The following is a 14,202-nucleotide window of genomic DNA, read 5'->3' as shown; positions in this document are numbered from 1 at the left end:
ATCCACTCTCTTATACAGGTAGGACAAAAAAAAGTGGTAACTCCTATTTATGGGTGGGGTTGATTAACGCTTTCCTTTCTTTTTCTCTCCATTGGTCCTGATAATAATGTGCGGGTCGAGAAATATTTTACCCAATATTTGCTCCCACCCTGAACCTGAACCCTCCCCAACCCGGCTTCTGCCCTCTATGTATAGACCTGCGGGTGCCTATAAATTCAGAAGCCAGAAGATGCAGGCCGGCATGTTGGGTGGCTGGCAGGGAGAGTGAGTGAGCTTGCTCCCATACGGAGCACTGGGAATGGGATGCGCAGAAAACTTCAGTGTGTCCCATCCTGGTGTGGGGGGGGGGGGGGTGTTGGCGGAGAATGGGAGGGGCACATGTACAGTGTGTGTTGTGAAAACAGGTAATGAAATGGTTTACCTTTAAATTAACTTTCAATATCTAATAGAATGACCAGTTTTAAGCAACTTTTCAATTGGTCTTCATTATTTATTGTTATAGTTTTACATTATTTGCAGCCTTCTTCCTACTCTTTGCAGTGTTTGAATGGGGGTCACTGAATCCAGGAGCTAAAAATCTATTGCTCTGTGAGGCAACAGTTTGTTATTGTTACTTATTGTAACTTTTCTATTTAGGCCCTCTCCTATTCATATATCAGTCTCTTATCCAAACCACTCCCTGGTTGCTAATGTAACTCGGACGCTAGCAACCAAATAGCTGCTGAAACTCCAAACTGGAGAAACCCTGAACTGAAAATGAAATGACTAAAAAACGATTTTGCAAAATGTCTCAGAATATCACTCTCTGCATCATACTAAAAGTTTACTCAAGTGAACAACCATTTAAGTGTCCCATTAGTTACACAATTAGACACCCATACAAACATTAATATGTAGTTTACTTTAAAATCTATGTATGATGTTCAAACAATGACATATTAGTGCTGATAGTGTAACTAATGACACAATACAATGCAGGCAGTGGGACTTGTGTGAATGCTGCAATGACTGTACTACAGCAGGTTCGGGACTGTGCTACTTCTCTGCCAGTGCAACCCCCACGGATTTCTTCTGTAGCCTCCAAACCCCTCACTGTCCCCCTGATATCCCTCCCCATACCCCTCTCTCTCTCAGGGATAAGAGATGGAGGAAATAGATCCCAATGAACAAGGAAAATTGAAGGTTTATAAAAACCTCACCCAGACTGACAGGAGTGCGCCTGAGATATCAGGGGCTGTTTGGGGACAATCCGTGTAACCAACATGCAGAAAATCGCTGTCAGAGACAGGGACATTTACCCTGCAAGTGACTGTATAATCCCCGGGATATTTATGGAAGTAGATAATATTAATAACTTTGCTTTTTGAGAAGCTGGAAACACAGAATGAAAGCTCCCTAATGCTGAACATGGAAAGTGAAGTATGGGCGTGGCTAAATTGTGTCCAATTAGAAAGCGGTATCAGAATGTACCTGAGCCAATCAGCAGACAGAGTAGATTCTATAAAAAGAGAACAGAAAAGCGCGGCTGGTATATTTCTATTTTCTGAGAAGAACGATAGAAGATTTGCAATGGCTGAAGCAGCTGAGACGGCGCCTGCTCCTCCCCCGGCTGAACCCGCAGCCAAGAAGAAGAAACAGAGCAAGAAAGCAGCGGGGGCCACTAAATCCAAGAAGCCATCTGGGCCCAGTGTGTCCGAACTGATAGTCAAAGCCGTATCCGCTTCCAAGGAGCGCAGCGGGGTGTCCCTGGCAGCTCTGAAGAAGGCTCTGGCTGCAGGAGGTTACGATGTGGAGAAGAATAACAGCCGCCTCAAGCTGGCTCTCAAGGGCTTGGTCAGTAAGGAGACCCTTGTCCAAGTGAAAGGGAGCGGAGCCTCCGGGTCCTTCAAGCTCAACAAGAAGCAGCTGCAGAGTAAGGAGAAGGCGGCACCGGCAGCAGCCAAAGCCAAGAAACCGGCAGCAAAGAAGGCAGCCAAGTCCCCGAAGAAGCCCAAGAAGGTGTCCGCAGCCGCCAAGAGCCCAAAGAAGGTGGTGAAGAAAGCAGCAAAGGCCGCCAAGAGCCCAAAGAAGGTGGCGAAGAAAGCAGCAAAGGCAGCGAAGAGCCCCATAAAGCCTAAAGCTGCCAAAGCCAAGAAAGTGGCCAAGAGCCCCGCAAAAAAGAGCGTGAAGCCCAAAGCTGCCAAAAGCCCCGCAAAGGCCAAAGCAGCCAAACCCAAAGTGGCTAAAGCAAAGAAAGCCGCCCCTAAGAAGAAATAAGCTGGCTCACTGGCCAACTGCCCCAAAGGCTCTTTTAAGAGCCACCACATCCCCCTGAAAGGGCTTGTAATATACCGTGTATACTCGAGTATAAGCCGATCTGAATATAAGCCGAGGTACCTAATTTTACCTAAGAAAACTGGAAAAACTTATTGACTCGAGTATAAGCCTAAAATGTATTGGAGTCAGTAGACATTTTTCTTGCACCAAAAATGCACTGGAGTCAATTGGCTCTTTTTGATGCACAATAGGCACTTTTACACATTTCAGCAGTCCAGACCTGACATGGAACACATGGGCTATTTATATATTAAACAACTGCAGTAAGTAACACATTCCTTATGCTTTTTAGTCAGTAGAAAAGCCCATTGGGACAGAAGTGTACTTGAGTTATTTATTGTTATTGTGCCTAAAGTACTAAGTTGGGAGGCCTTTGTCATGGTGAAAAACGCTAGCTATGTTAATAACAGCATTGAGGTACATTATTTATATGTAAGCCTTAGTTACTTCTTATAAAGTGAAAACATTGATTTAGATTTTTTTTTCTTTTTTTACAAAGGGTAAAAATTAAACATAGCTGTGTTTAATATGAAACAGATTTTAACCCTACTGCCTGACCATTGCTGCATGTATATATAGATACCTAGACCCCAATTACTCTAATCCCATGCACACTGCCCTGCCCTGTGGTCACTGGTTCAAACAATGATTTGCAATCTGCAAATCTGAACAAGCAAATCTGTATTAATGTGAGTGACCTGTGTTTGCAGATCTGTAAACATGATTTTTATGGTGTTGTGTATGAAAATGCCAATGCGTTAGTTCGCGTTAATACTGAAATATAGGATCGATAAGGCGTGTTTACCCCAAATATACAAGGCTGGAATGCCTCACTAGGAATTCATTTAAGTTATGTCATTGAATGAAACGGCCCTTTTAAACCCCCCAGCCCACTATTTTACGAAAAGGCTGAGATTGTACGTTATGTGCTGCTTTAAATTAATCTGCTCCCTATAAATGTGTAGGGAGGTAGTGCTGGGTCCCTGCACTTACCCCCCTCCTGCTGCTGTTCCCTGTAGGGGAGCTGGCACTGAGACTTTGTGCTGTGAGCTGCTGCCTAGCAACAAGGTGAACAGCAAGCTCAGGGCTGCCGGAAGTTGCAAAACAGCCTGGGAGAGGAAGCCAGAGGGAGGAGACAGAAAGTCCCAGAGCTCCAGAAGCTGCACGTGGGCTCAGAGAGAGGAGCTGCACAAAAAGAAGCTGGCCTTTGGAACAGGCTGGTACAGGGAAGGCAGACCCTGTACCTGGAGAGACAGAGATCCTGTGAGGAGTCCTGACTGGAGGAACAAACACCTGCAGGGGGAGCCCATCTGAGTAGCTAAAGGGGCTAGTAGTCGCACTGCATGGCTGTGAGTGCTGGACTCGCCTGAAGATTCTGTGTGAATCACCCAAAAAGATCCCTGGAGTGAGTATCATTAAAGTGAAACTAATAAAGGAGCGCTTGAAGATTTAAAGTATATAAACTTTCCTTTGGACTGAGCTAAAGGACTGTACATAGTTAGAGAGATAGCTTGCGCTGGCAAAGCTAGTTAGTAAGGCCCTTATTGCCACTTTGATAGGAGTGTTATATGTATTAGTTTCCCCTTTATTTCAGATAAAAGTTATTTCTTTTATCAAGTACTGTGTGTGCATTATTATTGTTCCTAGTGGGGCCACCCGTAGGTGCATTCCCGGATCCCACTAGGTGGAGGCACTGCGCTAATAAGTACCAGGTACCCAGTCTCTCCCAATACCACTGCGGAGTGATTCAGGTTTGTCCCGTGCCATCAGGTAAGCGCCACACGTGGAGTGTAACACTGTCAAAAGTGCCAGAAGCGGTGAGGATAGGGTTACAAATGTATTTGTTAGTGTTGGGAAGGAAAGTGCATCCCTCCGTATTGCTTAGAATCATTAAGCAATAATGAATCATTTGGCAGGGGGGCAGCACACAGGGAAGGAGGTTGGGGGTCTCGGTGACAGGAGGGGAAGGAGGTTTGGGGTCTCGGTGACAGGAGGGGAAGGAGGTTGGGGGTCTCGGTGACAGGAGGGGAAGGAGAGAATTTGGTTGCGGGTTCAACTCGGTGACGTTTATAATTGCGGGAACAATGTGACACAATGGCTGCTTTGTGAGTTTCTAAAACTTTTGGAAATAGAATAGTACAGAGTAACCTGATCGGTACAAATACTGTACAGGCTGTCAGTGACTGTTCTAGGGTGAAACCATATAAAACGGACCCAATTTTGGCGGGCTTTTTAAATTTGAATTTCAAAAATCGTTCAGCCAATCATAGTAGAGCAACTGAGGTACTGAAAAAAATGGTGGTATATCCCTGCTCTTTGGGGATTGTGTTGTTATAGAAATTACTGATAAATATTTTGTGCTGTTAAGGTGTAATTTAGCAGCAGGGGAGAGAGCACAGAGGGGAAGGAGTCGGAGGGCAATGTTACAATGTGACCCATAACCGTTACAAAGAATATACTTTGAAATAAATGGGACAAAAAGGCTTTATAGCTACTTTGATACAACTATTGTAATGAATCAGCCGAGTGTAATGTTGTCTGTATTTGGGATTCTACTAGCGGATCTCATGGCTGTCTGCTGTGAGTAACATCTATACACTGTGCCTTTCTGTAGCCATATAAATGAATATAATGGCGGGACCAGTTTGGCGCCTCCGAGCGAGTTCAGAGAACAAAGCAATGTTGCAGCTGCAGGCAGAGCCCCTCCCCCACATGTGGCCATTTGCTGCCTCAGCTTCATTAAAACGAGTCTAAACTTCTAGCTGCGCTATTTATCTGTGAGAGGGGATTGTGCGCTAAGTATTTGGAAGTGATCCCAACGTATGTGAATATGATATACGAGTTAGGAGATTCATTCCAGTGATTGGGAACAAATTACAGTAATGCTCATAATAGCTTTATGGTTTTCTTTTTCAGCCGAATGACACAATCAAAGCCCATATAGATACAATTAGGGATTATGGCTGGAGAGTGACACTGATTTCTATTGGCTGGTTCTACTGCATGACGTGTAACCGCCTCATCCCTCCCGTTACATTCATACGATTGGTGACTCCTAAAGCTTGTGTTTCATTGGCTGCAATTGAACTTAACCAATCAGAGAAGAGAAGGACTCACACAGCCGCCTATATGAACCAAGCTGCCCGCTACAAAGTATCGTTTAGTATCGAGTTGTTTTGCTGAGCGGAAGCTTTTGAATCATGTCAGGAAGAGGCAAACAAGGCGGGAAGACCCGGGCAAAGGCCAAGACTCGCTCATCTCGGGCTGGGCTGCAGTTCCCAGTCGGCCGTGTTCACCGGCTGCTGAGGAAAGGCAATTATGCTGAGCGGGTGGGAGCCGGAGCTCCAGTCTATCTTGCCGCAGTGCTGGAGTATCTGACCGCTGAGATCCTGGAGTTGGCCGGGAACGCTGCCCGGGATAACAAGAAGACCCGTATCATCCCCAGGCACCTGCAGCTCGCTGTGCGCAACGATGAGGAGCTGAACAAACTGCTCGGAGGGGTGACTATCGCTCAGGGCGGTGTCCTGCCCAACATCCAGTCCGTGCTGCTCCCTAAGAAAACCGAGAGCACCAAAGCGGCCAAGAGCAAGTGAGCCCAGGAATGAGAGTGCCCTGACCCCAACCCAAAGGCTCTTTTCAGAGCCCCCCACTCTGTCTAAACAGCGCTGTATAACCTGCTACTTAGTGATACAATATAAATACATAAAGTATGTTTAATACTAATGTTATACTACACAGATACCTTCACCCCCTCTAAAAGAGCAACTGATAAGTAATAAAGTACATGTAACATATATAGTCCATACCATGAGTTCAAATGCATTTTTTGTCTCTGATCAAACACACTTTAGACCGAAAACTATACAAACTAACCATCAGATTAAAAGTGAGCAACAAAAGGGAAATAGTCAATCTTTACAACTTACAGGAACATAGTAACCGGTATCGTTACATAGCAACAGACTTCTGTCTACTATAAACGCAGGTGCTATGTAACAAGCCCAATAAAATACAAGTATATAGAATTCTGCTGGTTTGTCTATTAATGTATCTTTTTGTAACAAAAGCCGAAAAGTATGAAGGGCTCATTCCCAGTGAGAGTCCATTAAATAAAATCTCAACATAATAAAATGCCAGGAACCCGTCCCTATATATTGGGTTTCTGTATTCCAATCTGCCTGGAACACGGGAAAGCAGTGGCCCTTCTTTCAAGAAATCCTGCTCATTAGAAGTACTAATCATTGAGTTACTAAATCTGAGTAGCACAAGGGCCAGTAGCACCGATACCCTAAATGTATCTTATAGTTCAGCTCATTCCCAGAAAGTGTCGGTGGCTCTGAAAAGAGCCTTTGTGCCCAGTGAATAAAACCCCCTCGGATCTAAGCCCTCTCCCCTCGGATCCTGCGGGCCAGCTGGATATCCTTGGGCATGATGGTGACCCTCTTGGCGTGGATGGCGCACAGGTTGGTGTCCTCAAAGAGCCCCACCAGATAAGCCTCGCTGGCCTCCTGCAGAGCCATAACGGCTGAGCTCTGGAACCTCAGATCGGTCTTGAAGTCCTGGGCGATCTCCCGGACCAGACGCTGGAAAGGCAGTTTGCGGATCAGCAACTCAGTGGATTTCTGGTAGCGGCGGATTTCCCGGAGAGCCACAGTCCCTGGGCGGTAACGATGGGGTTTCTTGACTCCGCCAGTGGCCGGGGCGCTCTTCCTGGCTGCCTTGGTGGCCAACTGCTTGCGGGGAGCCTTCCCGCCTGTGGATTTGCGGGCGGTCTGTTTAGTACGGGCCATTGCAACAACGTAGAAGCACTAAAACGTTATGGTGTCTGGGGGCTGCCAAACATCCTATTTATAGGCAGCGCCTCCCTGTGATTGGCTCGACGCAAACACACCAAATACGTCTACATTTCTATTGGCTGCTCAGACCAAGTCTATTTTTTTTTAAATGCCCGCCAAAAGTCTGTCCGATATTATTACTTAAATAATAATGACGATTATGTTTATAAATTACTTACTTTGCTTTTTTCAAACCATATTACAATAAAATATATTTAGCAGATGTTTCTCATTCCCTTCGGATGCGCTGACTGACTCTGAATCCCGGAAACGTCTGCTGCGAGGTCAATTATATCAACCGCATGGGGGCAGCAAAGAGCTCTAAACGGGAATCAAACCGCTTCTTGTACAATGACTGTGTTTTATGTGGGTAGGGAGGGAGAGAATGTGGCGGGAAAGAGGTTTTGGAAAGAGGTGTTCAGATTTTCTATTAAGCCTTTTGTTTATCAGGCACTGTGTTTCTTATTTTCTCATTTAACAAATGATAAATTTACTGTCTGGGTATTTTTGTTTTAATTGTTGTCATTAAAAACAAAATTGTGTGACCACCAAAAAAGAAAGACCAACACAAACAGTAGCTAAGGGTATCTTTAGGGTTTTGTTTCCAAAACTGTGTGACCCCCATAAAACTTTCTTTCTGTAGGTTTCCTATTTATATTATGCCAAGATGTTGTATGAAAGACTGACACTATCAGTATTGGGCAGTGCAATTAACCTTGCCAATTAATACTTATTCTGTTAGTACTGACATTAGCGTTTGTATAGCATTGTGTAGTTGTATGGGATCCATAGATTCTCCTGCAACTTTAGCCCCTGAGGTAAATAACTCTCTAGCAGAGTGAGCTGTGATCTGGAAAGGTGGCATCGCTCTCTCATTATGAGCTTGTGTGTGCCCCAACATGGCTGCCTCCCGGTGTGGGTAGCCCAGCGCTGGCAGGGGCGGTTGAAAATTCTTTTTCCCCCTATATGGAGTGCAGGCTCAATTATATATTATATATATTATAAAATAAGGGCGATAGGAGCCCTTTAAGACCTTTACTCCTTCCTGCAAATCTGATGAACAGATCTCCATCTCCCCTGAAGACTTTGGTGCCATCCAGATAGATTCTCTGGATTCATCCTGCATCCATCAGAGGAAGCTGACTGTCCCTCTTGTGCCTCCTCATTAACATAAGGAAATATCATTTTCCTGGGCTCCTTAGAAGACAAGATTGTTGATTCACTAAAGTGCGTTAATTATTATCGCATGCTTTTTTGCGTTAAAATAGACGCAACAATTAGTGCACGATTCCCTACAGTATTACCGCGTGGGTTAATTTGCACGCCGAAATAACACGAATGATTCACAAACACTTAGATGCGAAAATTAACCCCTACTTGGGGCAGGCGGTAATTATAGAAAAGTACAGTTAATGAGCTTTTGGCAACACAATATGGATTTTGCAGTGGGATTTATTCAAGTCTGTGTTGGCCCCAGAGTGATGCAGCCGCCAGTTTGCAGGGAAATGGTCATGTCAGGACCTACCTGTACTGGAACTCTGGACTGTAAGTTAGGCAGGTTCTGCATTACCTCACTGAGCCACTGGAGACCTTGGGCATCCAGCTCCAAACATTCTGTTAACAGGTGGTTGCAATCAGACAATTAACGGGCTTTATAAGCCTGTCACAAGCAACCCCTGGTTGCTTGATCATTGAGCCCTTTTGTGATGCAGTGTCCTTGCCTGCCCGACTCCTGCCCGATTCCGTTCACCTTACCCTGTTCTACAACTCCTGTCCCTGACCTCTGTTGGATCTCCTGGTATTGACCTCGGCCTGATTATTGGACTTTCCCTGCCTTCAGCCTGCCCCTGACCACTGCCTGTTATTCCAGACCCTCCTTGTTTGCTGCCAGCCCAGACCCCCTGCCTGCTTTCCGGATTTGTTTTGTCTTCTGCCTGCCTCTGACCACTGGCCCATTGTAAGGACGTCCCTATTTCTTATCGCTCATTCTCATTGCTCACTTAATAAATCATGTTTCAGCAACATAACTTGTTTCCTGCCTACCAACAAGCGCAGTACCCCCTGTACCCATATTACATGGCATATAAGCTCCTAACTGCCAGCCACCCACCTGTGGCTGCTCCTGACAGAATGATCAAGCCACATAAAAAGGAGCCTGCTGGTAACAACTCTGTGGTTCAAAGTAACATAGTAACATAGTAACATAGTAAGTTGGGTTGAAAAAAGACATACGTCCATCAAGTTCAACCATAATGCCTATATATAACCTGCCTAACTGCTAGTTGATCCAGAGGAAGGCAAAAAACCCCATCTGAAGCCTCTCTAATTTGCCACAGAGGGGAAAAAATTCCTTCCTGACTCCAAGATGGCAATCGGACCAGTCCGTGGATCAACTTGTACTAAGAGCTATCTCCCCTACCCCTGTATTCCCTCACTTGTACTGAGAGCTATCCCCCCTACCCCTGTATTCCCTCACTTGTACTGAGAGCTATCTCCCCTACCCCTGTATTCCCTCACTTGTACTGAGAGCTATCCCCCCTACCCCTGTATTCCCTCACTTGTACTGAGAGCTATCCCCCCTACCCCTGTATTCCCTCACTTGTACTGAGAGCTATCTCCCCTACCCCTGTATTCCCTCACTTGTACTGAGAGCTATCTCCCTACCCCTGTATTCCCTCACTTGTACTGAGAGCTATCTCCCATACCCCTGTATTCCCTCACTTGTACTGAGAGCTATCTCCCATACCCCTGTATTCCCTCACTTGTACTGAGAGCTATCTCCCCTACCCCTGTATTCCCTCACTTGTACTGAGAGCTATCTCCCCTACCCCTGTATTCCCTCACTTGCTAAGAATCCATCCAGCCCCTTCTTAAAGTTATATAATGTATCAGCCAGTACGACTGATTCGGGGAGGGAATTCCAGAACCTCACAGCTCTCACTGTAACAAACCCTTTCCGAATATTTAAATGGAACCTCCCTTCTTCTAAACGGAGTGGGTGCCCTCGTGTCCGTTGGAAGGACCTACTGGTAAATAAAGCATTAGAAAGGTTATTATATGATGCCTTTATATATTTATACATAGTTATCATGTCACCTCTTAAGCGCCTCTTCTCCAGTGTAAACAGACCCAACTTGGCCAGTCTTTCTTCATAACTGAGACTTTCCATACCCTTTACCAGCTTAGTTGCCCTTCTCTGGACCCTCTCTAACTCAATAATGTCCCGTTTGAGCACTGGAGACCAAAACTGAACAGCATATTCTAGATGGGGCCTTACCAGCGCTCTGTAAAGGGGAAGAATAACCCCCTCCTCCCGTGAATCTATACCCCTTTTAATACAGCTCAAAACCTTGTTTGCCCTTGCAGCTGCTGCCTGGCATTGCTTGCTACAGCCAAGTTTATTATCTACAAGGACTCCAAGGTCCTTCTCCATTATGGATTTGTCTAGTGCAGTTCCATTAAGGGTATACGGGGCTGTATATTTTTACATCTCAGGTACAGGACCTTACATTTAGCAGCATTAAATCCCATCGGCTACTGAGCCTGTTTGTCAAGATCCTGCTGCTGCTGCATTTGTTGGTTTGTGGCATAATGAAAAGTAGAATTCTATGGAAGCCATTTCTTCTACTGTTGTACAACTGGCTGAATTCAGCCTCCCAGCATAGATTTTTAGTCCCCCAACTATGGAAAATATCAACAGAAGTCCAAGTACCACAATATTATTTTATATATTCTGAGACCTTCACTCCTCCCCTCCCACCTGATTGTGGGATTGTGGGTATTGTTCTTGGACCACAACTCAATAAGCTTGGAGAGCATTGTTTTACTCCATAGAAATAACTTCACCCAACATATGAAATCAGACTGGAGTGGGGGCACATTTGTATCTTGCTGGAGTGTTCCCAGTCTCACTTGGTAACAACTGTTCCAATAATATAATATACTTTCATTTGATACTTAAAATTGCCGGTATAAAGTCAGCTCTGTGGGGCAATAATGTGTCCAGTCGTGTGATATATACATAGATATCTTTTATTAGTGCTGATAGTGTAACTAATGACACAATACAATGCAGGCAGTGGGACTTGTGTGAATGCTGCAATGACTGTACTACAGCAGGTTCGGGACTGTGCTACTTCTCTGCCAGTGCAACCCCCACGGATTTCTTCTGTAGCCTCCAAACCCCTCACTGTCCCCCTGATATCCCTCCCCATACCCCTCTCTCTCTCAGGGATAAGAGATGGAGGAAATAGATCCCAATGAACAAGGAAAATTGAAGGTTTATAAAAACCTCACCCAGACTGACAGGAGTGCGCCTGAGATATCAGGGGCTGTTTGGGGACAATCCGTGTAACCAACATGCAGAAAATCGCTGTCAGAGACAGGGACATTTACCCTGCAAGTGACTGTATAATCCCCGGGATATTTATGGAAGTAGATATTATTAATAACTTTGCTTTTTGAGAAGCAGGAAACACAGAATAAAAGCTCCCTAATGCTGAACACGGAAACTAAAGGATGGGCGTGGCTAAATTCTGTCCAGTTAGAAAGCGGTATCGCAATGCAACTGAGCCAATCAGCAGACAGAGTAGATTCTATAAAAGGAGAACAGAAAAGCGCGGCTGGTATATTTCTATTTTCTGAAAAGAACGGTAGAAGATTTGTAATGGCTGAAGCAGCTGAGACGGCGCCTGCTCCTCCCCCGGCTGAACCCGCAGCCAAGAAGAAGAAACAGAGCAAGAAAGCAGCGGGGGCCACTAAATCCAAGAAGCCATCTGGGCCCAGTGTGTCCGAACTGATAGTCAAAGCCGTATCCGCTTCCAAGGAGCGCAGCGGGGTGTCCCTGGCAGCTCTGAAGAAGGCTCTGGCTGCAGGAGGTTACGATGTGGAGAAGAATAACAGCCGCCTCAAGCTGGCTCTCAAGGGCTTGGTCAGTAAGGAGACCCTTGTCCAAGTGAAAGGGAGCGGAGCCTCCGGGTCCTTCAAGGAGACATATCCTATAAAAATGATGAATGTACCAGGGAATTATACTCCTCTAGATATAGAAGGATTGTGCTTAAAAAGTTGTGTTTCTGACTGATTTATTGAGAAATTCCCCCCAAACCCCACTAGCCCCGCCCATCTGTTCCACTTCCTGCTGGCTGAATTCTCTGGATGAGCTGGGGAGCCGGCGGCCCTCCATACACTGCACTGTAGGATAGGAACCAATCAGCAGCTAGGCTGACCTGATAGGGAACTGCAGCCTGTGTGTGCTTTTGTGACTGCAGGGCTGTGATTGGCTCTCCCCCTCCTACTGTGCTTCTGGCAGAGACCGTTAGGACACGCCCACTCTCCATTTCACACTGGACAGAGAAGTGATATGATCTATAGGGAGCTCCAATAAAGGGGCCATTTTTACAGAGAGGATTAATTTTTAGCCCAAAGGGAAACCAGCACCGGATATTATTCATAATTGCCTACAAAATTAGCCATTTTTCCCATTTATCCAATATGTCTCCTTTCAAGCTCAACAAGAAGCAGCTGCAGAGTAAGGAGAAGGCGGCACCGGCAGCAGCCAAAGCCAAGAAACCGGCAGCAAAGAAGGCAGCCAAGTCCCCGAAGAAGCCCAAGAAGGTGTCCGCAGCCGCCAAGAGCCCAAAGAAGGTGGCGAAGAAAGCAGCAAAGGCCGCCAAGAGCCCAAAGAAGGTGGCGAAGAAAGCAGCAAAGGCAGCGAAGAGCCCCATAAAGCCTAAAGCTGCCAAAGCCAAGAAAGTGGCCAAGAGCCCCGCAAAAAAGAGCGTGAAGCCCAAAGCTGCCAAAAGCCCCGCAAAGGCCAAAGCAGCCAAACCCAAAGTGGCTAAAGCAAAGAAAGCCGCCCCTAAGAAGAAATAAGCTGGCTCACTGGCCAACTGCCCCAAAGGCTCTTTTAAGAGCCACCACATCCCCCTGAAAGGGCTTGTAATATAGTGGGGTCTCCTGCTTCTACCATGGCTTTTAATAAGCAATAAAAACTATTAACCTCGCACCGGCCCAACATTCGTTCAGTTATCGCCAACTAATATCCCTGGCCAGTAAGTAACTGCAAAGTTTCCCAAATACACAAATAGTTTTGTGTTCCCCTCCCTTTAGTGCTGCCGGACTGCTCTCCGTCAATTAAACCTGGCCAAACCAACCTGCCTTGTGTTGCGCCTATTATTAAAGAGCATGTATGTAGCCTATAAGCAACAGGCTGATCTGTAAAATATTCTTTTGCAAAGGGAACTGCACTAATTCATTTCAGGACAGAATACAGAGAACAAAACAATAATCTAAACCCTGTTACTGATCTATATACGGATTGCCGCGATACTTTTGGTGGCTCAGGGAAACAGAAGGTTGATGCTCTCACTTCTTACTGCTAATGAGTAGGGCGGGTCCACTTTTAGCCAATCACGGGGCGCCGATTGTTTCCCCTTGGAAGCAAAAGAAAGGGGCGGGGCTGATATTGCAGTTCCCTGTCAGGTCTGCTCAGTCTCTATAAGAGAGAAGATGAGCGACGCAGAGCGTTATATTTTCTAGTTTTCTGAAAAGAGAGAGACATGTCTGGCAGAGGCAAGGGCGGTAAGGGCCTGGGGAAAGGAGGCGCCAAGCGCCACAGGAAGGTGCTGCGGGATAACATCCAGGGGATCACCAAGCCCGCCATCCGCCGCCTGGCACGCAGAGGGGGAGTCAAGCGCATCTCCGGCCTCATTTATGAGGAGACTCGGGGGGTGCTGAAAGTTTTCCTGGAGAACGTTATCCGGGACGCTGTCACCTACACCGAGCACGCCAAGAGGAAGACTGTTACCGCTATGGATGTGGTGTATGCTCTCAAGCGCCAGGGCCGCACTCTCTACGGATTCGGGGGTTAAACCCTCTTATTCCCTCACAGCATCATTTCCCAAAGGCCCTTTTAAGGGCCCCCACTTATTCACCAAAGGCTGTTTATGCTTCTCCCCAAGTAATTTATCTAAGACTACTACTCATACAAGAGCAGTGGCACACAGTAGCCAAAAGCTGAATTGGGGAAACGCGTTAGTTTGTTCCTTCTGAA

At 46.1% G+C, this 14,202-nt stretch overlaps 4 protein-coding genes across 4 annotated transcripts; 3 read left to right on the top strand and 1 right to left on the bottom strand.

Moving 5' to 3' along the window:
• The first annotated feature begins 1,428 nt into the window (after positions 1-1,428).
• On the top strand, positions 1,429-2,303 carry LOC101734776 (histone H1B). The gene has a single exon (XM_004917005.4). The coding sequence runs from the start codon at positions 1,465-1,467 to the stop codon at positions 2,254-2,256; it is 792 nt and encodes a 263-aa protein (XP_004917062.2). The 5' UTR covers positions 1,429-1,464; the 3' UTR covers positions 2,257-2,303.
• A 2,950-nt stretch (positions 2,304-5,253) lies between these two features.
• On the top strand, positions 5,254-5,962 carry LOC100495988 (histone H2A type 1). Its single transcript, XM_002942297.2, has one exon. It carries the CDS (start codon positions 5,517-5,519, stop codon positions 5,907-5,909), a length of 393 nt encoding a protein of 130 aa, XP_002942343.1. The 5' UTR covers positions 5,254-5,516; the 3' UTR covers positions 5,910-5,962.
• A 683-nt stretch (positions 5,963-6,645) lies between these two features.
• Positions 6,646-7,147, bottom strand: LOC108646286 (histone H3). The gene has a single exon (XM_018092771.2). The coding sequence runs from the start codon at positions 7,104-7,106 to the stop codon at positions 6,696-6,698; it is 411 nt and encodes a 136-aa protein (XP_017948260.1). The 5' UTR covers positions 7,107-7,147; the 3' UTR covers positions 6,646-6,695.
• A 4,651-nt stretch (positions 7,148-11,798) lies between these two features.
• LOC101734628 (histone H1B) lies at positions 11,799-13,069 on the top strand. Its single transcript, XM_004917003.4, has 2 exons — positions 11,799-12,138; positions 12,657-13,069. Exons 1-2 carry the CDS (start codon positions 11,818-11,820, stop codon positions 13,020-13,022), a joined length of 687 nt encoding a protein of 228 aa, XP_004917060.3. The 5' UTR covers positions 11,799-11,817; the 3' UTR covers positions 13,023-13,069.
• Positions 13,070-14,202: the final 1,133 nt, after the last annotated feature.

This window comes from Xenopus tropicalis, chromosome 3, assembly GCF_000004195.4.
Source record: "Xenopus tropicalis strain Nigerian chromosome 3, UCB_Xtro_10.0, whole genome shotgun sequence".
Classification (NCBI taxonomy): Eukaryota; Metazoa; Chordata; class Amphibia; order Anura; family Pipidae; genus Xenopus; species Xenopus tropicalis.
The sequence above is the reverse complement of the archived record's forward strand: the minus strand, read 5'-3'. Positions and strand labels throughout refer to the sequence as shown.